The following is a 27760-nucleotide window of genomic DNA, read 5'->3' on the forward strand; positions in this document are numbered from 1 at the left end:
CTCAGACGCTCATTGGTTGTGTGACCTCGAGCAGGTTGTTTCTCGCCAAGACTCAGTTTTCCCATCTGTAAAATAGGGACAACAATATATCACTTTGCAGGTATTTAATGAGGATTAAATAAGATCATAACTAGAGGTACTAAATGCCCAGGAGGCATTCTGAAGATTAGCTGCTATCATCATCATCATCATCATCATCATCTGTATCCTCTTTTTTTTTAAATTTTTAATGTTTATTTATTTTGGAGAGAGACAGAATGTGAGCAGGGGAGGGGCAGAGAGAGAAGGAGACACAGACTCGGAAGCTGGATCCAGGCTCTGAGCTGTCAGCACAACGCAAGGCGGGGCTCGAACTCACGAACTGAGAGATCATGACCTGAGGCAAAGCCGGATGCTCAACCGACTGAGCCACCCAGGCGCCCCCGTATCCTCTTTTTTAAAATAAGAATTTATTTTTTTTTAAGGCTTATTATTTTGCGAATGTGAGAGAGCGTGAACAGGGGAGGGGCGGAGAGAGAGGGAGACACAGAATCCGAAGCAGGCTCCAGGCTCTGAGCTGTCAGCACAGAGCCCAACACGGGGCTCGAACCCACAAATCAAGAGATCGTGACCTGACCCAAAGTTGGACGCCCAACCAACTGAGCCACCCAGGCACCCTTGTATCATCTTGCTAGTACGGTGGCTTGTGCATTATAAGCTCTCTGTAAATGTTTTGTCAGATAATCATAGCTGACATTCAGTGAGTGTTTACTATGTCCAAACACTTTTCTGAGGCTTTGTTTTTTTTTTTTAATTGTCCATCCATGAGATGCATAGTATTATTATGCCCATTTTACAGTTGGGAAAACTGAGGCTCAGTGAAATGAAGTGGCTGGCCCAAAGTCAAATGACTAAGTGCCAGAGGCCAGACTCAAGCCTAGGTCAGCCAGTTCTGGGGCCCATGACAACAGAGCCAAAAGGTAGAGAGAGAAAGGTATTCATAAGGGCATGGCCCTAAAATAGAGATTCGTTGTTTTTCTTTCCCACTTCCCTAACCCCAAAGGGCCGCAGACAGGTTGGGGTAGTCTCTGGAATTATAACCAGCTGGCTAACTTTGTTCAAGAATCTTCACTTCAGTCTCCATTTCCTCATTTGTGAAAGGGGTGAACATGTGCCCAACAGAGTAGGCAGAGCCACTGAAGGGACTCCAGAAAGTTCCTATCTGTTTGTACTGCTCTGCCGAGGGGAGGTCAGCTTCTTGGGGCACCTCGTGAGCTGTGGAGGGCCCCAGTTCTAAGGGGCCTCAGAGATCCTAAGGGGTGGGAGGACGGGGCCGGGGGCAGGTCTTAGGAGCCTCTAGGGGCTTGTGAACTCACTCAGCTTCTGTGTCTCAGAAGCTGTGGGGGGCATTCTGGAGGTGTCCCCAAGGATTGTGGGTTTATCTTGGTTTGGGGAGGTAGCCTAGGGATATAGGACTGTCTTAGGAACTATGGAGGAATCTAGTTGTGGCCCTGGGGTCTATGGATTTTGATGGCAGCTACATGGTTACATGGGAGCACTCTTTGAGTCTGAAGACACCCCTGAGGTTATTTTGTATCTCTGAACTTGTGGGGGCATCTCCGGGATGCTGCCGAGCCACTCAGGGATTGAGGGGGACATCCGAGAGACTGTGGAAGCCATCTTAGGGTCTGTGAGTGATCCCAGAATTTGGGGGGGGGGGCCTCATGCAGACTGTGGAATGCTCGGTGGCTGTGGGAAATTCTAGGGGTACTCTGGGGGCCTCTGCATGACTCCGGGATGGTGGGGGTGCTCTAAGAGATTTTGGAGACTTCTGAGGAAACCTGGTGATGGTCCTGGGATCTGAAGGAGTTTCATTTGTGGGTGTGTTCTGAGATTCTTAGGGTGCCCCTGGAGTTTGTGGGGATATATCAGTAACAATGAGGACATCAGTAAGGGACATTTGGGAAGCTATGGGATTGTCCCAGGGTGTATGGGGCCTCTCAGCGCATCTCTGGCTTTTGGGGGGAACTCAGGGATTTGGGGGTACCTCTGGATTGTGTGAGGACAACTCAGGGATGGTTGGGACATTCTCTGGAATTTTGGGGACATCTGAAAGACCTTGGGGATGCCCCTGAGGTTAGTGAGGGCCACAGCGGTTTGTGAGAACACTCCAGGGATTTGCGGGGGGGCACCCCCGATGTTTGTAGAGGCGCTTCCGGCGACTGTAAGCACCTTAAGGGGACTGCGGGGAGGGCCCTGCGGTCTGAGGGGTGTCCCTCGGCAGCCGCGTGGGCGCCCCAGGCCCGCCCCGCCCCAGGGGCGGCCCCAGAGCGAAGCCGGAAGGGCCGAGGCCGCCCGGCGGGGTGGGGCCCGTGGGCCCCAGGGCTGGGCGGCCGGCCTGCGTGGGCTGCCCGGGGCAGGCGGGCGGCGCTGCTCCCCAGCGCCCGCTGAGGCGGGGCTGCCCCGCGCCCCCTGTGGTTATGGCGCGGCCGCAAGGCCTGGGCCGCATCCCCGAGCTGCAGCTGGCGGCCTTCCCGGCGGTGGCGGCGGCCGAGGACGAGGCGTTCCTGCCTGAGCCCCCGGCCCCGCGCGCACCCCGCCGCCCGCGTTCGCCGCCCTCCTCGCCCGTCTTCTTTGCCATCCCGTCCCCAACTTTCCGCCGGCGTCTTCGGCTTCTCCGCAGCCATCAGGACTTTGGCCGCCAGGCGTGGGCTGGGTAAGTGCGCGCCAGCGGCGGTGGGTTCGAATCTCCCTTGGCCACCCGGCAGGCCAGGTCTGGGGTTCCTAGCGGGCCCTCCGCAGCCTAACTTCCCCTCGTCCGTCCCAGGACAGCGATAAAAATCATCCCTGCCCTCCAGGGTTGCCGTGGAGACATCTGATAGGGCATGCAGTAGGCACTCAATAAACGTGAAGTTCCTCCCGCTACCTTGGCAGACCTCAGTCTGCAGTCAGGCTTTGGACGAGTGAGGCCAACCTGCCATCCAACCGCGATCTGGGGACACGTGTTCGATTCTGCTAGCCTCAGTGTAAAGGCCTGTGAAATGGGGCCAGCGCTGCTGTCTGGGGGTTGCCTTGCCAGGAGGCTCAGTGATGTTACCGGGTGCACCGGGCACAGAGGGCAAATGCACTTTCTCTTCCTGGCCAGACTCGGGGTGGGATGCGAGGCCAGGAGCCCGGAGACACATCCGGTCTGGCTTCCCAGTGTCCGTTTAACTCGGAAACCGAGGTTGACAGCCCAGAGGTGGGCACGGGCTGGCTCTGGGGGCTTTTCCAGAGCCAGGAGAGGGTCCTCTGGTTACCCCCTTGCCTCCCTACTCTCCGCATGCACTTGTTTGGAACCTGAGGTCCGAGACATAGTGGGAGAGGACACCGCCCGGACAGGCTCAGCGTCTGGACCCAGGGAAGAGATTGGCGAGGGGAGAGGAGAGGAGGAGGGGTCGGGAGCCCAGCGTGGAGCCGGGGAGGGTGTGTGTGTTGGGGGGAGAAATCAGTGCCTCTCCCCGGGTTTCTCTCTGTGTCTCTGTCTCCACTTCTGTCTTTCCTGTTTCTTCCCCTTCCCCGCATCCGTCGTCCCTCCCCTGGGTTTTTGTCACCGGACCCCGCACTCCGCCGCCGGCGCGGGCGAGTCTCTTTCCCCCTGGGGCGTGCTGCGTTCAGAGGGCTCCAGCGGGCCCAGCTCGACGTCATTCGGGAGGGAGGCGGGGCCAGGGACAAGGCGTGGCGGGGGTTGGGGGGGGGGGGGCCGGGGCCCGAGCCCAGGAATCGGGAGCCTGACCCCCCCTCCACCGCAGGCCCGGGGGGAGGGGGGCAAGTGGGAAGTGTGCACAGAGTTCCACAGGAGAAGGCAGGAGCGGAGCCCTCTCAGGCGCTGGGGACCCGGAGACACCCAATCGCCCGGGGCCCGTCCCTGGGGGGGTCACCGGGAGGGCGGGTGTGGAGGCGGTGCCGCTGGTGGCCACAGACACCTCGGGCCTGTGAACAGTGAACGCCACACCACCGTGCCGCTGTCCTCATGCTCGCCCCGACAGCCTTTGGCACCCATGCGCTCGGGTTCAGCGCCTCGGGCAAGGCCCCGGCCCCCTGACCTGACACTGCCCCCCGCGGGCCCTGAGTCCCTGGTCCACTTCTCCTTCAGCGACGAGGACACCTGTTGGCACCCTCCAGGCAGACCTGTCAGGTGGGTGGCCTGGGGCCAATTCCCTCCTTTGCCACTGAGGGCTCTGGCTGGGGTGTGTGTGGGGGGTGTGTGGGGGGGGGGGGGTAGAGGGTGCCCAGTGGGCCTTGGGGAGTCCCCAAAGTGGCTTCCAGGGTCTGCCTGCAGCCCCATCCCCTTCTCCAGCCCCCAAATTCTTAGTGCTGCTGTTGGCTTCCTGCAGGTGATAGCCCTCAAAAGGAGTGCTAGGTCCTGCCCCCTTCCTATTTGAGATGGGATCCCTTCACCCTCTTTGTGCCCCTAAACCTGGGTCTCTGGCACTCATGCTGGTACCAAATATGGGTGTCCAGCGTCACCTGGGCTCCACTCCCAGGCCACCGGCCTGGAGCCAGGTCCCTCTGGCCCTGCTCTGCTCAGTGCCTCCAGTCTTACCCACCCCCTCCTTGCTGGGGCTGCCAGGCTGAAAACCAAGCTGGGGTGGGGGAGGGGGGCAGCTCCTGCTGGAACTCCTGGGGGTTATTTAGAATCAACTGGACAGTGCTGGGGCAGAGAAAATTCTCAGGGTACGGCCGCCTCGTTCTCGCTCCCCTCTACTAATCCCTTCAGCCAAGCCAGACACACACAGACACAAACACAGATGCACCCACCCACACACAGGGTAATCGGGGGTCTGTGTTTACTGTGCAAGGCGTGGGTCTCTGAGGCGGTGGGGACACAAAGAGAATCTCACAGTTGACCCATGGGGGCCACAGAAACCCTGGCTTCGCACAGTCAGTCTCACGTTACAGGAACACACTCTCCCCGCAGCCCACACGCAGGCCTGGTTCCCACCTGCACAGAGCCACACATGGGAGCACACACTCAGGAGGCAGGGACAGTCACGGCACATGTGTGGCACACAGGTACACTCTTACAAGGTCACACAAACTCCTAGACACACACACAGATCTGTGCAGGCACCGTGGACACTCGGACCCCACGGACACACCCGGACGTACAAATCCACGCAGAGATCTATACACACACAGGTGCCCTGAGCACACATACACCCTGACTCACACATGCACAGACCCTCTGTGCACACCCGGCCCTACAAACGGCCATGTCACCTGGCACCACACGCCCGCCCTCAACCTCTGTATGACCTTCACAAAGCAAATGCCAGGCCTTTCCATAAAGGCTGCCTGGCACCTCCTACGAGGGAGTCAGGTGCAGTGGGGCAGGGAGCCCGGGGAGGCGCCAGGCCTTCCCCGGGGAGATCAACGGACACGGGCTGATTGAGCGTCCAGGTTTGTAGCCTGGCGGCTCAGGTTTAAGTCCTTCTAGTACTAGTCAAGTGGTTCTTTCCCGTCTGCACCTCAGTTTACTTCTCTTGGAAATGGAGCATTGGTACACGTCCAGGCAGAGCACAGCGCCTAGCACATGGCACTTAATGGCAGTTGGCTGCTTTCGTTGTTGTTATGATTTTTACCAACTGGGACCGGTCTCCGTTCCCTGCCGTCCCCCTCCCAGCTTGTTGTTGCCCATTGGCCCCTGCAGCGGAAAGTCTCTGAAGCCTTGGTCTGCCCCTGGGCTGCACAGTCCTCCGGAGGCCCAATGTGATGCAGGCCTAGGGGCCCCGGAGGGGTGGAGGCAAGTGGCAAGTTCAACCGGAGAAGGCCACCAAGTAGTCACCTGTCTGAAAGGCAGGTTATTTCCCTTATGATGGAGTGTCTGGGCATGTGGCTGTGATGTCAAGGCCTGTTGGCTACCCTCGACTCCGCTTAATGGCCTAGGGTCCTGCCGGGACATGATTGGAGCAGCCTCCAGCCTGACTTTGGGCCACCCTGAGCAGTGGCAGACAAGGGAAGGGTGACTCCACATAGCACCGGCGTGCCATCCTGGAGGGTAGGTGAGACCCCACGCCCACATACACCCACACTCAGCCTGCAGTTCAACAGGCCCGATGCCCTCCCCTCTGCCCTTCCGAAGCCCGGGGGACATCAGCTCCTGGAAGCACAAACAGCAGGGCCCCAGGGAGCCTCTTCCCATCGTGGCCTCTGGGCTCCTGCTTACGTGATTGGAGCCCCTGGGGCTACAGTATCTGATGCCGGTCGGGCCCACTCTGGGACTTGGGTCTCACCTTCCCTAAACTGTCTTCAGTGTCTGGGGCCAGGGTAGGGTCCTCAGTACGTAAGTATGTTCCTGTCTCCTCCCCCGTGGGACTCAGTAGAGCCAAAAAATCCAGGCTGTGCCCGGGGAGACAGGACGTGGTTCTCAGGCAGCGAGGCCACCAACCCCTCACCATCCCTCTGTGCCCCACTCTCCCCTGTTGCGCCGGGATGTGAACACAACTCACAGAGCTGGTGGGGGACACAACTGGGTTCGGGTGTATAAAGCACTCTGACAATGCCAGGCACATGGCCAATATTCAGGAAGCGTCTTGTTAATATTGCTATATACCTAAAAGGATCTAACCTGTTACCTGGTACACAGCAGGTGCTCAGTAAGTGAGCGTTATCATCAAAGGCCCCAGTTCATGGTCTAAGAATTTTCCATCTTAAGGGTTTTTTTTTTTTTTTAATTTACTTTTAAAAAATGAACATATAGTAAAATTCACCTTTTTAAAAAAATATTTTTGAGAGAGGGAGAGAGCACAAGTGGGGGAGGGGCAGAGAGAGAGAGAGAGAGAGAGAGAGAGAGAGAGAGAGAGAGAGAGAATCTGAAGCAGGCTCCAGGCTCTAAGCTGTCAGTGCAGAGCCCGATGCCGGGCCCGGACCCATGAACCGTGAGATCGTGACCTGGGCCGAAGTCGGTTGCTCAACCGACCGAGCCACCCGGGCGCCCCAAATTCACTCCTTTTGTCTACATTGTATGAGTGTCTTTATTGTAGTAAAATCTACATAACATACTTGTCCACTTGACCATTTCTTGAGTGTACATTTCAGTGTCGTTAAGTATACTGACATTGTGCAACTGTCACCACCATCCATCTCCAGAACGTCACCACCTTCCCAAACCGCCGCTCTATACCTAGTAAGGTAAGGAAAGGACGCTTGAGTTGTTTCCAGCTCTTGGCTCTTTTGAATCACGCTGCTCTGAACGTTGGCGTACAAATATCTGCTTGAGTCCTGCTTTCGATTCTTAGTGTTTAGTATTTCAATTCTGCGTGTATACCCAGAAGTAGTATTGCTGGATCACACGGTAATTCTATACTTAAGTTTTTAAGGACCGTTTTCTATAGTAACCGCACCATTTCACGTTCCCCCACATCCTCATCAACACTGGTTACTTTACCTTTGTTTTTTCACGATTTTACTCTTTTTAAGTTTTATTTATTTTGACAGAGAGAGAGAGAGCGCGTACGAATAGGGGAGGAGGGGGAGAGAGAGAAGGAGGGAGAGAGAGCGAGAATCCCGACGTGGGACTCTAACCCACGAACCATGAGACCATGACCTGAGCTGAGGCTGGATGCCCAACCGACTAGGCCGCGCAGGTGCCCCGAAGTTTGTTTTTAAAAGAAGTTTGAATTTGTGACTGTTGAAAATGTCTGATTTCTCTCCTAAAATCGGAATACCTGGTTGTTGGGGGTCCCCCAGCACCACTCTGCTCTGGGTGTCAGCTGCCTGGCCCCTGCGAACATTTGCTGTGATGGTAGGAATGTGCTCGAATGGGGGCTGAGTGGGCAGAGGGCGGCAGCTCACGTTTCCGTCTGAGGAGTCACGAGACTTGGGACTGAATTCTGGCCCCACCACGCTCTTGCTGCGTGACCCAGAGCTAATCATTCTCCTCTCTGACCTTAGTTTCTTCATCTGTAAAATGGAGTCAACGAAGTCCCTCCCCGTACTCCTACCCCAGGACTGGCCCAGAGAAAAGGGTTAATAGATCCATAGATGCTACTCTAGGGGATTTCAGACCTTCTTTTTCTCTCTTTCTTTCTTTCTTTCTTTCTTTCTTTCTTTCTTAATTGATTTTTGAGCGAACGCAGCGGGGGAGGGGCACAGAGAGAGGGGGACAGAAGATGTGAAGCAGGCTCTGCGCTGACACCACAGAGCCCGACATGGGGCTCGAACTCACGAACTGCGAGATCATGACCTGAGCCGAAGTCGGACGCTCAACCGACTGAGTCACCCAGGCGCCCCTCAGACTTATTTCTTAGCAGAGGGACCATTCAAATAAAATCTTACGCTGACTCTCATTAGGTAGGACTGGAAAGGGGAGGGCTCCATTGCCTTCCCCTACTCCCTTGCACCCACCAGAGCATAGCCTGAAGTCTGCTGACCCTTCTAACCCCCTCACTTTGACGACGGGGGTAACAGACCAGAGAGGGCAGTGGCCTTCCCGAGGCCACACAGTATGTTGCAGGCACGCGGTTCCCCACCAATTCTGCATATCGACTGCTGAGTCCCCTGCCCATGTGGTGCGTGTGGGGCCGATGCTTCCTGAGCGTTTTACCTGTGTCAACACTGGTCGCCTGGATGACCTGAGGAAGGTGGCGGTTGTCCCCATTTTGTGGATTAGGGAACTGGAATTCAGTCATTTCACCCCAGTCACACCTCTGGGAATTAGGCGAGCCAGCATCTCCCTGACTCATCCCGAGCGTCTTGCCGGTGACCCCAGGCTGGGGCCTCGCTCTCTTGCCCTCGGTGTCGCCGGGTCTCTGTCACAGTCTGTCTCTCTCCGCTCCTGACACACCAGCTTCCTTGCTGGTCCTCAAACAAAACCCGAATCCTGCCACAGGGCCTTTGCACTTGCTCTTCCCACCCCCTGGAGTGTCTTCTCCTCCCTCCTGACCAATGGCCTGCTCTTTGTCATCTTTCAGGCCCTGCTCGCAGGTCACCTCCTCAGAGAGGCCTGCCTCCCTTTTCCAGTCTCCGCGTGGCACAACCCCGTTCGCATATTCACTCATTCACACGTTTTATGATTCATCCAGTAAACATTTTATTGGGTGTGCACTGTGTGCCAGGCCGTGTTCTTGGCCCACGGGCTAGAACAAAGAAGACCAAAATCCTTGCTCTGCAAAGCTTAGTTCTAGGAAGGAAGGCAAACAGCAAAGAAGTAAGATATAGAATATGTCAGGTAAGTAGCGGTTATTTTTTGAAAGGAAAGGTAAATACGAAATGGTAAGGCAGAGATTCAGATCTTAGATGTGTTGGTCAGGTGAGGCCTCCCGGGGACACAGCATTTGAGCGGAGGCCTGAAGGCGGCCGGCCGGAGGAGCCATTGGAGGTCTGGGCAGGGGAAACAGCCTGTGCAGAGGCCCTGAGGCAGGAATACATCTGGAATGTTTAGGAAGCAGCCAGGAGGCCATGGAGGCTGGAGTAGAGTGAGTGAGGGGGAGACCTGGAGGGCTTGGGGCGGGGCCACCTGGGCCTCAGTGAGGACTTTGGCTTTTGCTCTGGGTGAGCTGGGAGCCATAGAAGGGGCTGAGCAGAAGAGGGATGTGGCTCTCTGGTGGCTGTGGAGGGGAACAGACTGAGGGGCAAGGACAGGAACCAGGGAGCAGGGCAGAGACAAAGGCGCTGGTCCAGGCCACCAATGAGCGGGGCCAGCCGAGGAGGGGGTGAGAAGTGGACAGATTCTGAATAGATGTGGGCAGTGAGGAAAGAGTAGAGCGAAAAAGATCCCCACACTTTTGGCGGTGTGCACGGCCACTAGGCTAACCTGTTTACAGTCTGGCCCTCCCATGCCATTTCCCGTAAGGGACAGATGCTCGTCCGTCTCAGTCACTGCTGTGTCCCAGCACCTCAACAGAGCCTGGCTCACAAAGGCGCTCGATCGCTCTGTGATCTCTGCAACCTCCTGTCCCCCGTCTCTACCAGGAGTGTCCTCGGTACCCTTATTCCTCTGCCACCCCCCCCTCCCCAGTGCCATCTCAGCCCCCCTGACCGCTCTTCTCGCCCACCCCCTTGCAGCTTCGAGGCGGAGAATGGGCCCACGCCATCTCCTGGCCGCAGCCCCCTGGACTCGCAGGCGAGCCCGGGCCTCGTGCTGCACGCCGGGGGGGCTATCAGCCAGCGCCGGGAGTCCTTCCTGTACCGCTCGGACAGTGACTATGACATGTCACCCAAAACCATGTCCCGGAACTCGTCGGTCACCAGCGAGGCGTGAGCACCCCACTCTCACCCTCCAGGCCTGCTCCCAACACAAGCTGCCCTTGCCAGCAGGGAATGGGGACACCGCCTAAGCCCCCTGCCACCTCTCCTTCCCAGTGAAAAGTAAACAGCCCCCTTGCCCACATCGAGGGCTCGGTCCCTTTACAGCATGCCCACCCAGCGAGGTCTGAGGGTGCGCCCCATCTCTGCCCCCCACTCAGCTACGGTGAGCCTCTCCCTCCAGCCCAGCCCGCACCCACATCCTTGCGGTCCCTGCCCACCCAACCTGCCCAAGCCCACTCCTACCCATCGGCAGCTGGGGCCTGGCCCCCCTCGGCCTGTCCCCGCTGCCACTTCTTCCCACAGAGCATCCACCTCGGCTGAGCCCCCTCTGCCTTCCCCCCCCCCCCCCCCCGCTCCAGGCTTCCCTAAACCAGCCCCCCTTATCACGACCACCTGTTAAGGTGTGAGCACCCCCAGACCTGCTCAGCCCCCTCCCCTCTCACTGGATCCTCCAGCCCTGGCCCTACCCATCCAGGTACCCACCTCAGCTCCCCTAACTCCTCTTGCTCCCCATCCCCTCCTACCCACTGCTCTCACCAGCACCCCCCCTGCAGTGGATTTATGGCAGCCCCCTTTGTCTCTGCACACCCCCTCCCTGCCCACCCACCTGAGCTCCTCTGTCCGGCCACCGTTCCCTCCAAGACCAGCCCCTGTAGGGTGTGTACCCTTGGGAGGTGTAAGCGCCCTCTCCCCTCACCTGTTGGAGCCCCCCCCCCCCCATGTCCCAGCCCACCCTCAGCCCAACCCCCATAGAGAGTTGCTTCTCTGGCACCCCAGCCCCTTTTCACCCAGGCCCGGGGGTGTCCCACAGTGAGGACGCCTGACCTGCCCCTGTCCTTGGTTGCAGGCACGCTGAGGACCTCATTGTGACACCTTTCGCCCAGGTAAGACCCCTCCCCTAAGAAAGGAAGGGGCTCCAACCTTCCCCCACACTTGGGGACAGGGACCTAGCCCCAGCCCCTCCGGGTGGCTCCCTCTCCTCACTGCTGGCTCTCCCTCCGTCCCAGGTGCTGGCCAGTCTCCGGAGTGTTCGCAGCAACTTCTCACTCCTGACCAATGTGCCCATTCCCAGCAACAAGTAAGTCAAGGCTGGGCCCCAACATTCATGATCATGAGGCCAGGCACACCTGGGTTCAACTCTTAGCTCTGCTGTGTGCCCTCAGGCAGGAACTTGACCTCTCTGAGCCTCTGTTCAGGCAGCAGCTCCCTCTGAGCCAGCAAACCATTGCAATTTGAATGGCTAAGGCAGAAACTTTTAAAAATAAAGACCAAGGGGTCCAGACACGTGGTGGTGAGGCCAAGGGTAGCCAGGCGCCGCAGCCTTGAGGCCACTCCCGGCCCCAAAGCCAACTTTCCAGGCAAATAGCGTCTTGTGGTGCCTTTGTTCCCCCTCCATAAAATGGGAATTTAATAGCGCCTCCAATAGATGCTGCTGTGAGGAGTCTGCAAGATAATACATAGAAAGTGTGAGAACATTTGCCCAGCACGTAGTAAGTGCTCACTAAATAGAAGTGATTATTTGGGGGCAGGCGCTTGGCTGAGAGCTGCTAGTCCCTCTGGGAGTTGCAGGAACTTTGGAGACATAGGACCTGACCCTGCCGCTGATCAGCCGTGTGGTCTTGAGCAAGCTTGTTCGCTTCCTTGAGCCCGTTTTCTCATCTGTAAAATGGTTCGCTTCCTGGAGCCCGTTTTCTCATCTGTAAAATGGGTTCTCCTGGGGGCTCTGTGAGAGGCTGCAGGCTGAGCACACGGTGGCATGCGTGGGACACAGGGAGCGCTCAGAAAAAGGAAAGGTGGCATTGTAGAGAGCGGAGGCAGGAATCTGGGGGCACACAGGCTGATGTTGGAGCCCCGTTTCTTTGCAGACGGTCCCCGCTGGGCGGCCCAACCCCCGTCTGTAAGGCCACGCTGTCAGGTAACAAAGCCCAGGGGGTGGGAAAGGGCCCCTCTTGCTGCTCCAGTGGGGGACCCCTCACCTGGGGGGGGTGGTGGCTGTCTTACCTCCTTTCCCCATTCATTTGGTGGACCCCCAGCATCTCGGGCTGGGGCCTCTGGGTCACCACCCATGCTGCCCCTTCTCCAGAAGAGACATGTCAACAATTGGCCCGGGAGACACTGGAGGAGCTGGACTGGTGCCTGGAGCAACTGGAGACCATGCAGACCTACCGCTCCGTGAGCGAGATGGCATCTCACAAGGTGAGGAGGCCCCCGGCCGGCAGGGCGGAACTAGCCCCTGGGCGGGGCCTGAGGATGGGGGCCAACCGCTGGGTGGGATCTGCGGGCGGGTCCACCCATGGGGCGGGGCCGGTACCTGGATGGGGCCAATGAGAGGGGACCCTTTCCTGGGCCTGTGGGGTGGGGCTGACTGCTGGCGGGACCTGAGGGGGAGGACACGTTTGGGGCGGGGCCAATGTGTGAACCGGGCCTTTGGGGTGGGGGCCCATTCCTAAGCAGGGCCAACCCGAGGGCTGCGTGTTCTAGCAGATTCTGACTTCCCCCAGGGGTGGGGGAAGCCTAGTGCATGGGGGTATATGTGCCTGGTTGTACATCTGATGCAGGCTGCCATCTCTCTTGAGGGGGTTGTCCAATGTTTGTATAGTCTACAGGTGTGTGTGTGTGTGTGTGTGTGTGTGTGTGTGTGTGTGTGTGTGTGACTGTGGGTCTGTGTGGCTGTCAATTTGTTGGCTACACGTTTGCAGCACAAGACGGGGTGTGAGGGGATGTTCCAAGAGGGTACGTCACGAGTAGTGTGCAGATGTGTCTGTATGGAGGATGTATGGGTGCACACAAGCAGTTATTCCAGATTGTAACTGTGTGGGGCTGTGCCAGAGGGGTATGTATGTTTACAAGTGTGAGTTGGTCTAGGTATGAATCTGAGTGTGTATCTCCATGTGTCTGTGACTCCACGTGTGTGCACAGACACATGCATGCACTTGCAGGGCTGCAGGAGAGGGTGCAAGGCTTCCATGTACAGTTGTGCGGTCTGTGTACTGCACAACTCCAGAGGACACCATCCAGGAAAACGGGCGGCATGAATGATGTTTCCTGGAGTTGTGTGGCACGGTGGTAGCCCGCGTGGGAGGATGCCTATCAGGAAATGAGTATACAGGTGGAGGTGTCTGCGTTGGGGGTGGTGCACATACCTGTGGGTGGAGGTTTGTCTGGGAACATTCCTGTCTGAGGGTGATTGTGTCTCTGAGAGTGTGCCGAGCCTCTGAGAATGTGACTGTCTCTAAATGTAGGTTTGCCGTTGTGTTCCTGCAATGATGTGTGTGTGTGGTTGTGGGTATGATGTGAGCATTTGCTTATGGGTTTCTCAGGGTATGTTTGTGTCCAAGGCCACGTGGTATTTGTGTTTGTCTGAAAGTGTGCCCGTGGGTGTGTGGAGTGCGTGCAGCATATCTGGGTGTCTGTCCCCAGGTGTGTGTCTCCGTGTCTGGGTGTGAGTCTGTGTTCTTGGGAGGGCTGTGCCTGAAGGCGTTCCTATCTCCGTGTACTCAGCTGTATACCTGCGAAAGGGCTGGACTTCGGAGTTGTGACTGTGTGGTGTGTGTTAGTGCGTGTGTTGGTATAGAAGGTGCATCTCGGTGTGTGTGAGTGTGTGGACTGTCTGGGCGTGTGTCTTTGTCTCTGGGTGTGTCCCTGGAAGGGACGCGTCCTGTCGGGGATGTGCGTGCCTCCCTGCCTTTCCCCGGCAGCCCCACCTGGGTCCTGGCTCAGGCCCGTGGGTTCCGATGCCCCTTTAACGCCCCCCCCACCCCCGGCACCACCTGACGTCGCATGCAGCCTGCCAGTGCTGCAGTGAGCACGCACACGCGCACACACACAGGCGCGCACACGGAGCCCAGAGCCTCCGAAGCCACCTCCCGGGACCCTCGCCCTGCCCCCCCCATGGGCAGGGGTCCCAGGCCACCTCCAGCTACTGCCGCGGGGGGGCCCATCAGGGCCAGGGGCTGGCAGACCATGTAACCAGGGCTGCTATCGGGAGCGCGGAGGGGAGGGGAGCCCCCAGCCCCGCTGGGCCGGCCCAGGCCCCTCCGCGGCTCCCCCTTGCACTGCCCACCTGCCCTGAACCCCCCCCCCCCAAAACCCACAGTGGCTGTTAACCCCGGGACTCCCCAAGCCCAGCCTCTGTGTGCGGCAGCCCCGAGCGGGGCTAAGATTCCAAGATGCCCTTGGTGGATTTCTTCTGTGAGACCTGCTCCAAGCCGTGGCTGGTGGGCTGGTGGGACCAGGTAGGGGAAGTCGGGGTGGAGGATGGGCGGGAGACTCGGCCCTAGCCCTCCCACCTTGGATCCTCAAGCCCCTGGTCTGGGCTGGTGTGTGCGGCTGTGCACGTGTGTGGCCTGGACATGAAGCCTTGTGACTGTCTGTGTCTGTGTGTGGCCCAGGGCTGGGTGGGGATAGCGGGGGGCTGGGGATGTGGGTCTCTTGCTGGGTGTGTCGGTACTCACGTGTGTATGTGTCTACAGCGGTGTGGGGCTGTCTGACCATATGCTTATTTGCCTGGGTCACAGTGTGGCCCTTTCTGAGATCACATGGCTCTGGTTGTGGTGGTGTATGTTGGGACGTGTTTGTGAACCCGGAGCTGTGTGTTTTCTCCGGGGCATGTGACCCCAAGTGTCTGTGACTGCCTTATCGTGTGTGTCCCTTGGTTTGTGTGTCTGTGGCTGTGCAGAGCCGTGTAAGATGGTCGACTGTGACTCTGTGTGTGGTTGTGTGACTTTGTGGGTCCTTCTTGTGTACACGTCTCTCGCAGCACTAGGAGGAGTAAGTGCCCCATCCTGGTGTGGGCTACGTGGGCTCACCCTTCCCATCCAGTGTCCCTCCTGCCTCTCTGGACGGAGTCTGCTCCTGCTCTGGGGGTGCTTCAGTGGAGCTTGGGGGCGGGGAACCAATGCCCTTTCTCCTCCATGCACAATGTCACAGCAGACACTTGTGTGAGGTGGCTTGGGGGGACCAGGAGGGACCTCCAAGCCTGGTTCGGGGTATCCTCTGCTCATCTGTGCATCTGTCCACCCTCCTGGGACTGGGGGAGAGGGGGCTATGATGGGAACCCCCCTCCCCTGGATGACCGAACAAGGTTTCCTCAGCTCACTGTTCTCCCCTGCCCCTGCCAAACCTTCTCTTCTCCCAGAACTTGCATTCTCTCCTGCAAAGGAGAGACTGTATTGTCTCCTTCCAAACTGGGCTGGGAGCTGGGGGCCTGGACGCCCTGGGAGTGGGGTCCATATCTGGGAAGACGTGGGCCAGGGTAGCTCTGGGAAGGCAAGGGTTAAGGGGCCTGCGGCCTGCCCCCCCTCCCCTACTTTCCCCCAGCTCAGCAGCTGGTTGGAGGGGGAGTTGCTAAGGAGACTCCCATCGCCATGGCGACGGGATTCTCCTGACACCCTATTGGCTCACTGTTAAGCGGGAGCCCCTCCCTTCCACAGGTGCCCCTCTGGCTCCTCCTTTGGGCTGGAGGAAGAGGAAGTCTGGGGAGGGGTGCCCCCCTTCCTCAGGAAGGGAGGGGTATGCTGAGTCCTGACTTCCAAGCCTGGGGCCCCCCTCCAGACCTGGGAGGAGAGGAAGGGCTGACCCCTCCCCTCTAGCAGCTTGCTGAGGGCTCTGTTGGCTGAGCAGAGAAGTTGGAAGGACTCATGGGGTCTTCAGAAGTTTCTCGGGAGGGGCTGACATCCTCCACCCTCTGCTGCCCTGTCTCCCCATCATTCCTTCCTTCTTGCCTCCTTCACCTTAGTTCAAGAGGATGTTAAACCGTGAACTCACACACCTGTCAGAGATGAGCAGGTCAGGAAACCAGGTCTCTGAGTACATCTCCACCACATTCCTGGGTGAGTGAAAGGCACCGCTTGTATGTGCGGGGAGAGGCTGCACGCCTGAATTGGAGGGGGCTGCCCCAGACCGCAGGTCCCATTGCCCACATTTGCCCGAGGGACCCTGACTCTTAATTCCCTAAAGATCAAGGTTACCACGCTCAAGCGTTCCCATGCTCACGATGCCCCTAAACCCAGAGGGATGTCAACTTTTATAGAACTTCCACAGTAAAAAAATCTCTCCAAGCAGAAAAGCCCCGCCCCCCCAAACTCAGTGGGACCACAGCGGAACTCTCAAACTCAAGACCCCAAAAACCCCACAAACTCAAATAGAATTCCTAAACTTTAAATGCCTCCAGGCTGAAAGGCCTCCCCAAATTCAGTAGACTATCCAAACTTGGATTTCCCCCCACAAATTCAGGAGATCCCTCAAACTCAAGAGGTATGCTCAAACTCGGTAGGGTTCTCAAACTTAAGGGAACGGCTGTCCTTAAGAACTCATAAAAGATCCCCTCAAAGTTTCAAAACCCTCCAAGATGAAAGGTCTCCCAAATTCGGGAGAATCACCCAACTTGATATGACCCTCAGATTCAGTAGGACCCCCCCCCCCACACAGACTTTTGATACCTAATACAGTTATACAGAGTCCCTCAAATTCATTAGAACCCTCAAGCTCATGGGGACCTCCAACTCATCCTAATCTCTTTATCCAAGAGCCCAAGCTGAAGATATGCCCCCCCAAATTCAGCATAATTTTACCCTCTCAATTTATCACCAAAGGTTTCCAAATTCTGGAGAACCGCCCTGCGCCAAGCCCAAGAGAAGGGTTCAGAGTTTCAAATACTCCCGCCAATGGGGGTGTGGCTGTGCAGAGTTCTGAGATCCAGCCAATGGGAGCATGGCATGCAAATAACCCCTATTAGGCCCCGTTATTGACTGGCAGGGCCCCAGGTCACAATGGGTGGCCCAGGTTCAGCTCTGGAAGCCCTTGAAAGCTCAGGAAAAGGGATCCTGGGGCTGGCCCCCCAGGCAGGCTGGTGTTAAAGGGGTGGGGTGGGGGTGGGGCTCATGGAGCCAGAGACTACCCTTCCCTCCCTCTTCCCCATGCTTTCCACCCCGATCAGCACTCTTAGTCACCATGGAGGTGTCTCCCCTGCCCTAGAAGTTTCCCTGCCTATACAGGACAGGCAGCTACTCTCTCCAGCATCCTCAACCTGCTTCCTGACTTCCCGTGCCACCCCCTTGTCAAACCTGGCTATCAGACTGGGGCCACCCCAATGCTCCGGGCCAGTCCCAGGGTCCCTGCTCCAGCCCACCACCTCCCAGAAGAATTCCTCCCTTCCCTCTGGTTTCCAGCCTATAAGGAACCAACAGCATGACATCCTGAAGGGGTCTGCCCTCCTGCGTGAGCCTTCCCAGGGCACAGTGGGGAGCCCAGGGGAAGTGAGGGCCAGATGAGGGGGTCTCTGTGGGAGTCTCATGCTTGTCTCTCCTCCATCTGCTCCAGACAAGCAGAATGAAGTGGAGATTCCATCACCCACGATGAAGGATCGAGAAAAACAGCCAGCTCCCCGCCAGAGACCTTCCCAGCAGCCCCCGCCCCCTGGGCCGCAATTCCAGCCCATGTCTCAGATCACGGGGGTGAAGAAGCTGATGCATAGCAGCAGCCTGAGTGACTCCAGCATCCCCCGCTTTGGGGTGAAGACCAACCAAGAAGAGCTCCTGGCCCAAGTGAGTAGGGTCTCAGCAGACACTGGATTAGAGAGGGGCGGGAGTCTCCTGGGGCCCAGAGAAGGACCGGGCGTTGGGTCAGTCTGAAATGACAATCCAGGCATACTTGGCTTATGAGACTCTCAGGAGAGCAAGAGTGAAGGAAGCAGGAGAGGAAGAACCTAAGCAAGGAGGTGGCCTCAGAATCTGGCCTCCGCCTGACTCCACAGGGAGCTCTGGAGTGTCAACAGTGCCACAGAGTTGAGCCCACCTTGAGGCAAGAGTGCGGGACTTTTGTACCCCACTGTGGGCGGTCCCCAGAGTGGACAGCATTACCGCCTCCGTGTAGCTCCCACAGGGGCAAGAGCAGTTTTCTGGAGAACAGAGCAGCTGTGAGTCTTTGTAAGCAACAGTCCCAGCACCCACCCAGGAGGACAGGCGCACTGGTCAGTGAAGGGGATCTGGGTCGAACGCCAACAGCATCCACTACAGGCCAGACCTGGGTTCAGCTCCGTGACACCTAACGCCAAGGGGCTCCCGCATGGGTTTGTACAGCGGACTCGGTGCACTCTTGTTGGCTCAGTCAGCTGACATTTGTTGTAACCTGAACTCCAGCACTAGCCAGTGCCCAGTCCGTCACCCGGTGTTTACTGAGCACCTACGGTGTGCTGGCACTGTTCCGGATTCTGGGGAGCTATGGAAAATTAGCCCGAGTTCCTTTCCCCCTGGTGCTGGTGAGCTGTTTGGCTCCGAAGCCAAACTGTACTTTTGGGGTCAGCCAAACGGAGTTCACACCACAGCGTTGCCACTTGTGAGATGCAAGGGCTTGGGTAGGTCGCATCACTTCTGAGCTTTGGTTCTCCAACCTCTCCAACCAACCAAATGAGATCAAGCATTTAGCATAATGCCTGGGAGACAATAGTCACTCAGGGGGCCCCTGGGTGGCTCCTCGGTTAAGCGTCAGACTTCGGCTCAGGCCATGATCTTACAGTCCGTGGTTCGAGCCCCGCACCGGGCTCTGTGCTGACAGCTCGGAGCCTGGAGCCAGCTTCAGATTCTGTGTCTCCCTCTCTCTCTGCCCCTCCCCCACGCACACTCTGTCTCTCGCTCTCAAAAATAAATAAAACATTAAAAAAAATTTTTTTTTTTTAAAGTCACTCAGTACACAGGCGCTGTGGTTGCTTTGTTATTTTCTGGCCTGGTCGGACGTGGACAGTCAACTCTGTGCTGTTGAGCACGGCGCCCACCCGGTGGGCAACAACAGTGCTACTTTCAGACCAGAGCTCTGAATTGCTAGGAAAGATTCGAGAGGGGTGACGATCAACCAAGAGGAACTTCTGACCCACGTGGGTAGGGGCAGGGCCCTGGGTCTTGTGGGCTGCTGACCTCTGGCCTCCTACTCCACCCAGGAACTGGAGAACCTGAACAAGTGGGGTCTGAACATCTTCTGCGTATCCGAATACGCCGGAGGCCGTTCCCTCAGCTGCATCATGTACACGATATTTCAGGTAGGGCGGGCTGAGTGGGGCAGGGTGAGCGGAAGGGGGCCGGGCGGAGAGCAGAGAGCTCTTGGGAGTCACCGTTCCCCATACCTACCCTCAGGAGCGTGACCTGCTGAAGAAATTCCGCATCCCGGTGGACACCATGGTGACATATATGCTGACCCTGGAGGACCACTACCACCCCGACGTGGCCTACCACAACAGCCTGCACGCGGCCGATGTGCTGCAGTCCACCCATGTGCTGCTGGCCACACCCGCGCTAGATGTGAGCACTGCCTGGCCCCTGAGTCTCCCCAGCCCCGTCTCCCTCCCTGACTGCCCGTCGCCCATCTCCTGACCTCCGTGTCTCTCTGACGCTGGCCTTCCCGATCCTCATCGATCCTTCCTGACCCTCTTCTTTGGCACCCGCATCTCTCTCTCACCCTGTCTCTCAGATCCCCCATCTTTCTAACCCGCCTCGCTCCCACCCCCGTCTCTGCCCCTAGGCTGTGTTCACGGACCTGGAGATTCTTGCCGCCCTCTTCGCGGCCGCTATTCATGACGTAGACCACCCTGGGGTCTCCAACCAGTTCCTCATCAACACTAGTGAGTGGCCCCCACGGGGGCGGGGCCTGCCGGGTTGGAGGCGGGGCCTGCGCTGCCCCACCCCTCGAGGCGGCCCTGCCGGCCCCACCCTCCCCTGACCGCCTGCCTGGGCCTGGGCCGCAGATTCGGAGCTGGCGCTCATGTACAACGATGAGTCGGTGCTGGAGAACCACCACCTGGCCGTGGGCTTCAAGCTGCTGCAGGAAGACAACTGCGATATCTTCCAGAACCTCAGCAAGCGCCAGCGGCAGAGCCTGCGCAAGATGGTCATCGACATGGTGGGCGGGGCGGGGGCGGGGCCAGAACGGAAAAGGGCGCCTTTGACACTGGGGTTGAGGCAGGGTCTGAGTCCAGGCCAGGAAGCCCCGCGAGAGGCGTCCTTTGTGGGGACTGGGAACAGGTTGTGCTGAGGGAAAACTTTAGAGGCGTAGTTCGGGTCAGTACGGTCCGTGGCAGGGCTTCAGTGGCCCCTCACCCACAGGTGCTGGCCACGGACATGTCCAAACACATGACCCTCCTGGCAGACCTGAAGACCATGGTGGAGACCAAGAAGGTGACCAGCTCGGGGGTCCTCCTGCTGGACAACTACTCCGACCGCATCCAGGTGCCCCCCCCCCCCCCCCCCCGCACACCGTACAAGGAGACCGGACCCTCTCTCCTTTTCTCTCTCCCCTTTGGGTCCCGTTTGCCCCCCTCCCTCAGCCTGCAGCTCCCATGTTGCCCCTCTTCCTGTCTCTTTTCTGTCTCCCCTCCCATCTCTCCATCCCAATTCCCATCTACCATCCCTCCTTACTTTTTCCCTTCCTCCATCACCCCGTCCTGTCTCCTCTGCCTTTGCCAACACCTCCTTCTCTCCTCTCCCCACGATCTCTTTCTTTGCTCTCCCCCTGCCATCCTCTCCCCTCTCCCCATTTCCCCTATCTCTCTCCACATCCCCCTACCTCACTCTCCCAATAAAGGGGGAGGTAAGGAAGCGTGAGGTCCCAGACTGGGACGGGGGCATGGCCTCTGAAGGTCCCCCACCTCATGCAGGTCCTTCGGAACATGGTGCACTGTGCAGACCTCAGCAACCCCACCAAGCCACTCGAGTTGTACCGCCAGTGGACCGACCGCATTATGGCCGAGTTCTTCCAGCAGGGGGACCGTGAACGTGAGCGGGGCATGGAGATCAGCCCCATGTGCGACAAGCACACAGCCTCGGTGGAGAAGTCTCAGGTACGGTGTTAAGCGGGCCTCCCCACCCCATGCTGGCCTGGAGCTCCGAGACCCAGAAGTTCCCGACCTGCTCCTCCACAAAGTCAAGTTTTTCTGTGTGTGTGTGTGTGTGTGTGTCTTTCCTTTTCTGCCTTGATGGGAAATTTGCAACATTTTCCCTTCTACAGAATAACCAAAACCAGGCCTCTGGATTCAAAACTTGTAGACGTGAGTGGAACAGTTCTCTCTCATTTAGCATCCATAATAATACTTGCCCAGCTCTTGGTTACAGACCTTATGTCGCTCCAGCCTCTCGGTATCCCTGTAACCTGGCTGCTGATTTTGTCCTTGATTTTTGGTGGGATTTTGCAATGAGATGCGATGACGCGTCATCATGTGCTTGTTTAACTTGACAAGAGGTACGGAAACCCAGTCTTGTTTGTAAAGTGTGGATGTGAAAGTTTCTCACCCTCCCCACTCCCAGTCTCCTCCCTGGCAAGACCTGTTCTTCCCGGCTCACTGTGCACGCCTTTCCAGACCCGAGTTACCCAGCCTTGGTGCTGTTGACATTTGGGCCCAGGTCATTCTCTGTTGCGGGGGCCGTGCCTTGTAGGATTTTGAGCAGCATCCCTGGCCTCCACCCCTTCCCTTCCAATTACAACAACCAAAAATGTCTCTAGATACTTCCAAATGTCCCTTTGAGCATACAGATCACCCCATCCTCCAACGCCCGGGGAAACCAGTTCCATAGGTTTTATTACGTAGTTACATTTACGGGCAACTTCATAGCAATAGTTCAGGGGTTTTGCTTTGTTAAAAAAATATGAATTTTATCGATACGTACCCATTTTTATACAGCTTGCCTTTTCTTCCAAACAATGACTTGGAGATGTGTCTGTGTTACTATGTATAGATTTAGCTCATCCCTTTTGACGACTCTGTAGTATTCTCACAGATCTAGACAGCAGATGGGGTCTATAGTTTTTCTCCTGTGGATGGCCATTTAGGTGTTGAGGAGTTACAAATTCACAGTGACTCAAACGAGATAAGGCTTCATTTTTGTTCTGTCTCTCTTTTTTTTTTAGAGAGAGAGAGGGTACAAGTGAGTGAGGGGCAGAGAAGAGAGAGAGAATCCCATGAGGGGCAGAGAGAGAGAGAGGGAGGGAGAGAGAGAGAGAGAAGCAGGGCTCACCTGGGCTCCTGTTTTTGCCCAAAGCGGGGTTCCTGCTTGCCCAACGTGGGACTCAAACTCACTAACTGTGAAGTCATGACCTGAGCTGAATTCAAATGCTTAATGACTGAGCCACCCAGACACCCCATTTTTATTCTCTCGCGTGTAAGAAAAGTCCAGAGGCACCTGGGTGGTTCAGTCGGTTAAGCGTCCATCTTTGGCTCAGGTCATGACCTCATAGTTCACGGGTTCGAGCCTCACGTCGGGCTCTCTGCTGCCAGCCAAGAGCCTGCTTCAGATCCTCTGTCCCCCTCGCTCTCTGCCCCTCCCCCACCCCTCTCAAAAATAAACATTTAAGAAAATTTTTTAATTAAAAAAAAAAAGTCGAGAGAAAGAATTTAGCTCCCTTTGGCTCCATGAAATAGTCAGGCACCTAAGGAGATTTCAGTGTTTCTCTTCTATCATCCGAAGCATGGGACCTTTGTCCCTAGAGATGCCTCTCATGGTCACGGATGCTGTTGAAACTCTAGCCATTCTGGCCACATCATAAGGAGGAACGGTCTCTGCCAGCTGAAGCAGCACTCCTACCCCCTATGCCCATCCCAACCCAGATCTTCCATCTACATGTGGTCACATTGCCACCCTCTCTTTGCAAAGGAGGCTGGGAAGTGTAGTTTTCACCTATATTGGGGAAGCATTGCCTCCACCAAGAAAAATTAAGATTTTCTTCTTCTTCTTCTTTTTTTTTTTTAATGTTTTTATTTATTTTTGAGAGAGAGAGAGACAGAGCATGAGCAGGGGAGGGGCAGAGAGAGAGGGAGACACAGAATCCGAAGCAGGCTCCAGGCTCCGAGCTGTCAGCACAGAGCCTGATGCTGGGCTCAAATTCACGGAGTGTGAGATCGTGACCTGAGCTGAAGTTGGACGCTCAACCGACTGAACCACCCAGGCGCCCTCAAGATTTTGTTCATAAGAAAGAGGGAAGATAGCATCAGCGTTAGCCAATACTCTGCCATGGAATTATTTCTAGTTTTTCTTTGTTGCAGAAAATATCACTAGTAGTATCTGTGGTGTACCACAATGTTTTAAAACATTTTATTTCAATGTTTTAAGTTTATTTATTTATTTTGAGAGAGAGGGAGAGAGAAAGAGAGAGAGCATGAGCAGGGGACAGGCAGAGAGAGAGGAAGAGAGAAAGAGAATCCCAAGCAGGCTCTGCACTGTCAGCACAGAGCCTGACGCAGGGCTTGAACTCACAAACCTTACGGTCGTGGCCTGAGCCAAAACCAAGAGTTGGTCGCTTAAGCAACTGAGCCACCAGGCACCCCCACGGCTTTTTACAACTAATTCCTAACTGACAGATGTGTGGAAGTTTCCAGTATTTGTTTCCATGTCATATGTGATTCTTTTTTTCTTCCCTGTGCAAGAGTTTTTCCGGGTCGGATCTGGAGGAGCACGATTACTAGGTTAAATGCTGTCAGCGCCTTTTAGACTTTACTAGATCCCACAGCATGGCCCTACCATCCGCAACAGCCGGCCACCTGTTGACACCGGTGTCCCTTCTCTCCCAGGTGGGTTTCATCGACTATATCGTGCACCCGCTGTGGGAGACGTGGGCTGACCTGGTCCACCCGGACGCCCAGGAGATCCTGGACACGTTGGAGGACAACAGAGACTGGTACTACAGCGCCATTCGGCAGAGCCCATCACCGCCGCCTGAGGAGGAGCCCAGGGGGCCAGGCCACCCACCCCCACCTGATAAGTTCCAGTTCGAGCTGACGCTGGAAGAGGAAGATGAGGAGGAGGTGTCTACCGCCCCGGGTGCATTTACGGTGCAGGGATTGTCCGTGGCTCAGGATGCGTCCCCAGCTGAGGAACTCTTGGAGGTCGATGGCCAGGATATGCCCACGGAGGTGAAGGTACAGGAACCTTGCTGCACGCAGCAAGCAGACTCGGCCGGTAGTGTGGCTGCGGGCAAGGACAAGGCCACGTCCCCAGACGCATCTGTGGATGCCGTAGGCCGCAGCAGCCCCCTGGCCTTGTCTGCCGAGAGCCCCCTTCCGCCCGCCTTGAGGACCCCGCCCCCTCCAGAGGACACCCCGGGCCTCCCGGGCCTCCCCTCCACGGCGGCCGAGGCGGGGGCCCAAAAAGAGCATCAGGCTGCCAAGAGGGCGTGCAGTGCCTGCACAGGAACGTCCGGCGAGGACCCCCCCCCACTCCCAGCTCCTGGGGGGTGGGGGTCAGCTGGAGGCCCTACCTGAACCCCGGCCCCGACACCCTCCTGCTCTCCCCGGCTCCCTTCACCACCATTACCCCACGACCGCCTCCTCCACTGCCTCAAAGACTCTTGGGCCTCCAGAGAAAAAAGAAAACAGAAAAGTGGGGTTTTTTCTCTTTTCTTTTTTTCCTCTTTTCCCCCACCCCCACCCACGGGGCCTCTTTTTGGAGGTGGGGGCTGGGGAACAAGGGGCGGAGGTCCCGGAAGGGATTTTATTTTTGGAATTTTAATTGTTACATTTTTAGAAAAAGAAAAAAAAAAAAAAAACAGGATGAAACACAGCAACTGTAGATCTCCTGTTCCCGACTACCCCTTGTGTCCCATCTCCTGCCACCTCCCCCTGCCCCAGGCCCCAGGCTCAGTCTTCCGGCCTCCTAGGGCTCTTGGCCTGGGCCCAAGCAGGCATAACGCCTCCCTTCGGGGCTTTTCTTCTGAATTTTGGAGGGTCTCTGGAACCCAACCAGGAATAGCCATTCCAGGCGGGGGACTCGGGGGGCTGCCACCGTGGGAGGCCCCAGCTCCAGCCCCTCTCTGGCGCACTGCCCCCTACCCCCCCAGAAGTCTCCCGCCTCATTTTGCACAAACCTGGCAATACTAACCCAAGGGATAGGGACCTGGAGAGGGGAGCCGCGTGCTTTAAGATGTAGCAGAGGCGGGTATTGGAGGGACATTCACACCACCAACCTGGGGTCTGAGGTTTGAGGAGGGCCTGATCCCCCCCCCCCCCCCGCCCCTCCACCTGCCACCCTCTTCCCCTTCCACTTTGGGTTCCGTTTGAATTTTCTCCATGGGGGTGGGGGGGGGGATGGCTCCGAACCACACCCCTCCTTCCAGCTGCTTCTCCTCTTGTTTCTGCCTTAATGATTCCCATGGCCATAGGAGAGGGGTTCGCAGTGGCCCCCATCCTGGGCACCCCCCCAGCATCCTCCTGACCTCCTTCACAACCCTTTGCCCTAGGAGGAAGCAATAACAATGTACACCCACATCCCCTTTCTGGGCAACCCCCTCCCACCCTGGCACCAAAGTCCTTTCTACTCTGTCCCTATCTGGCCACGCCCCTCCCCCCCCCCCCCCCGCCACACCCCTGAGCTATTCCTGCAGCAATACGACAGACAGATGCAAGGCCGTTTTTCTCCAAGCCATGGGGGACTGTTTGGAAGGAAAGACCCCCTCTCCCCCGCTCCTTTCTGCCCTTTGGCCCAGTTCTGCAGCTGGGCAAGGCAGGGCCTCTCTCTCCTCCCCCCACCCCCCACTCTGAGCACACAGTACTGTAGCCCCCCTGGCTGCCCCAGCCTTCCATCTGTCTGTCCATCCCTGTGGGGAGTACCACCTGCTCCCACCCCCGTGATGCTGTACAGGGTTCATTTTTGTAGCGAAAGTAGTTTCTGTCCCAGCCAGTGACTGGAGTGGGACTTCTTTGGGTTTTCTTTCTTTTTTTTTTCTTCTCTCTCTCTCTTTTTTTTTTTTTTTTGTACATACTGTAAGGTTGGTTTGTAAATTATTCTACAGAGGCAAAAAGGGAAAATACACTTGCCCTTCCCCAGCTGACCCAGCCAGGGGAAGGAGGAGGGGTGGGGGTCTCCCAGAGAGAGAGTCCCCATTCCCACTGTATTATACAAACTGTACCATAGACCCCGCAAGGGTGGGTTCAGTGCTGCCGTATGATGGGAAGTCGTGTCATCTTGGGGGGTGAGGGCTGAGCAGAGCCTGCCCCTTGCCCTGTCCCCAGGTGTGACTGGTGAGATGGAACCCCACCCCCAATCAGGGCTCCTCTCCCCAGGGGGGGGCACAGGGCCCCCTCAGCCGCTCTTGTGTTGTCCCCTCTGACGATCAATCAGTCGGTCCGTTGATCGATAATCAATCCTTCGATCTCGTCTCCAATTAAACCGAGGATTTCACTGATCTTCCTGGCTGATGTGACTTCCTTTCCCACCCTGGTTTTGGGAGGCGTGCCTCTCCTCACCGGCTGCCTGGGACGCGGATAAGGGGAGAGAGAGGCTCCATCCCTGACCCTCCCCAAGCGCTGAGGACCTGGATGGGGGTCCAGCAAGTGTGGCGGGAGGCAGCCCCCTGGCCTGGGCCAGGTGCTGGCTGGCTCAAGGACTTCAGGTTGTAAAGTGGAGGTTCAGACCAGTCTTTGGAGGCTAGGCGACCCAGGTAAACCCCACTTCTTGTACACAGCATATCTGACACAACTCTGGGCACTTCTGGAATCTCACAGTCATTCCTGGAAACCTCGGGTGGGGGGGGGCCTGATTGGTAGGGCGTCCATCATCGGGCTGCCAGGCCATGATAAAAGGTCTCTGGTCAAATTCTGCCATGCAGATGTTAAACCTGATAAACAGCCACAAGAGACTTTACTTACCCTGTAAGTTCTATGAATTCCCAGCATCCTGGCCATTTTGGGATTGCAACCTTCACCTTGCATTAAAACAAAATCCAAAACAAACCTGAATATCTTTTTTTTTTTTAAGATTTTATTTATATACAGATTTTATATTTCTATGTAATCTCTACCCCCATAGTAGGGCTCGAACTCACCACCCTGGGATCAAGAGTCACATCTCTAAGACCAACTCAACCACCTAAATGCCCCTAAAGATTTTAAAGTAACCTCTACACACAGTGTGGGGCTTGAACTCACAACCCTGAGATCAAGAGCCACAGGTTCTACTGACTAAGCCAGGCAGGTGCCCCCAAACCTGAATATCTTCAAGTCAGGGCTCTGTGTTGCTTGGAGCCTGTAAGCCTTATGGTCAGTATCAGGCAAGCCGAATCCCCCAAATTCACGCAGGACTGGCTTGGGCTTTAAGCTGCTTTGCTAAAGTGTTCATTCAAGGTTGGGGTGTGAGTGACTCAGATAGTTTAACCAATCCACATATTTGAATACTGTTAATTCCACTCAAGGGATCCCATTTTCCAACCTTTATCAGGCTAATTAACAAACCCTTGATTTCACCAATGTTTCTGACATTCATTATGCTGATGAGCAAAAAACTCCCCAAGTGGTTAAAGATATGGAGAGCAGAAGTGTTTGTGATTCAAGCTTTTGGTTTAGAATACTGGCTGCCTCTGGGGTGTAATAAATTAAGATACACATACACACTCAGTGCTTAAGTGCTTAAACCACAGGGGGATCAGTAGATGTATATATGCACAGCTTCCTTGGATCTAAGGAAAGGTTGACCTGCTTACTTTGTCATTCAGCTCTAGTTATCGGAGTCGTTTGGATCCCAGC

General features: G+C 56.6%; 1 protein-coding gene across 6 annotated transcripts in view; it reads left to right on the forward strand.

Annotated features, from left to right (window-relative positions):
• PDE4A (phosphodiesterase 4A) overlaps positions 1-26425 on the forward strand; it is a 39624-nt gene extending 13199 nt beyond the window's left edge. For 2 of the 6 annotated variants that reach the window (XM_078443411.2, XM_078443410.2), the window contains 14 exons: positions 10027-10218; positions 11117-11153; positions 11277-11347; positions 12135-12184; positions 12353-12465; positions 16007-16100; positions 17590-17813; positions 19202-19300; positions 19395-19559; positions 19780-19879; positions 20003-20157; positions 20361-20483; positions 20912-21094; positions 23816-26425. In XM_078443411.2, the coding sequence (XP_078299537.1) occupies positions 10027-10218; positions 11117-11153; positions 11277-11347; positions 12135-12184; positions 12353-12465; positions 16007-16100; positions 17590-17813; positions 19202-19300; positions 19395-19559; positions 19780-19879; positions 20003-20157; positions 20361-20483; positions 20912-21094; positions 23816-24505 (2296 nt within the window). In that variant the 3' untranslated portion in view covers positions 24506-26425. Of the gene's footprint in view, positions 1-1412; positions 2696-3738; positions 4157-7635; positions 7989-10026; positions 10219-11116; positions 11154-11276; positions 11348-12134; positions 12185-12352; positions 12466-13697; positions 14505-16006; positions 16101-17589; positions 17814-19201; positions 19301-19394; positions 19560-19779; positions 19880-20002; positions 20158-20360; positions 20484-20911; positions 21095-23815 lie in introns of those variants that run through there. The other 4 variants (XM_078443412.2, XM_078443409.2, XM_078443413.2 and 1 more) reach the window with 4 other exon arrangements.
• The last annotated feature ends 1335 nt before the right edge of the window (positions 26426-27760 follow it).

Source organism: Panthera onca, chromosome A2 (genome assembly GCF_046562875.1).
Source record: "Panthera onca isolate mPanOnc1 chromosome A2, mPanOnc1 haplotype 2, whole genome shotgun sequence".
Lineage (NCBI taxonomy): Eukaryota > Metazoa > Chordata > Mammalia > Carnivora > Felidae > Panthera > Panthera onca.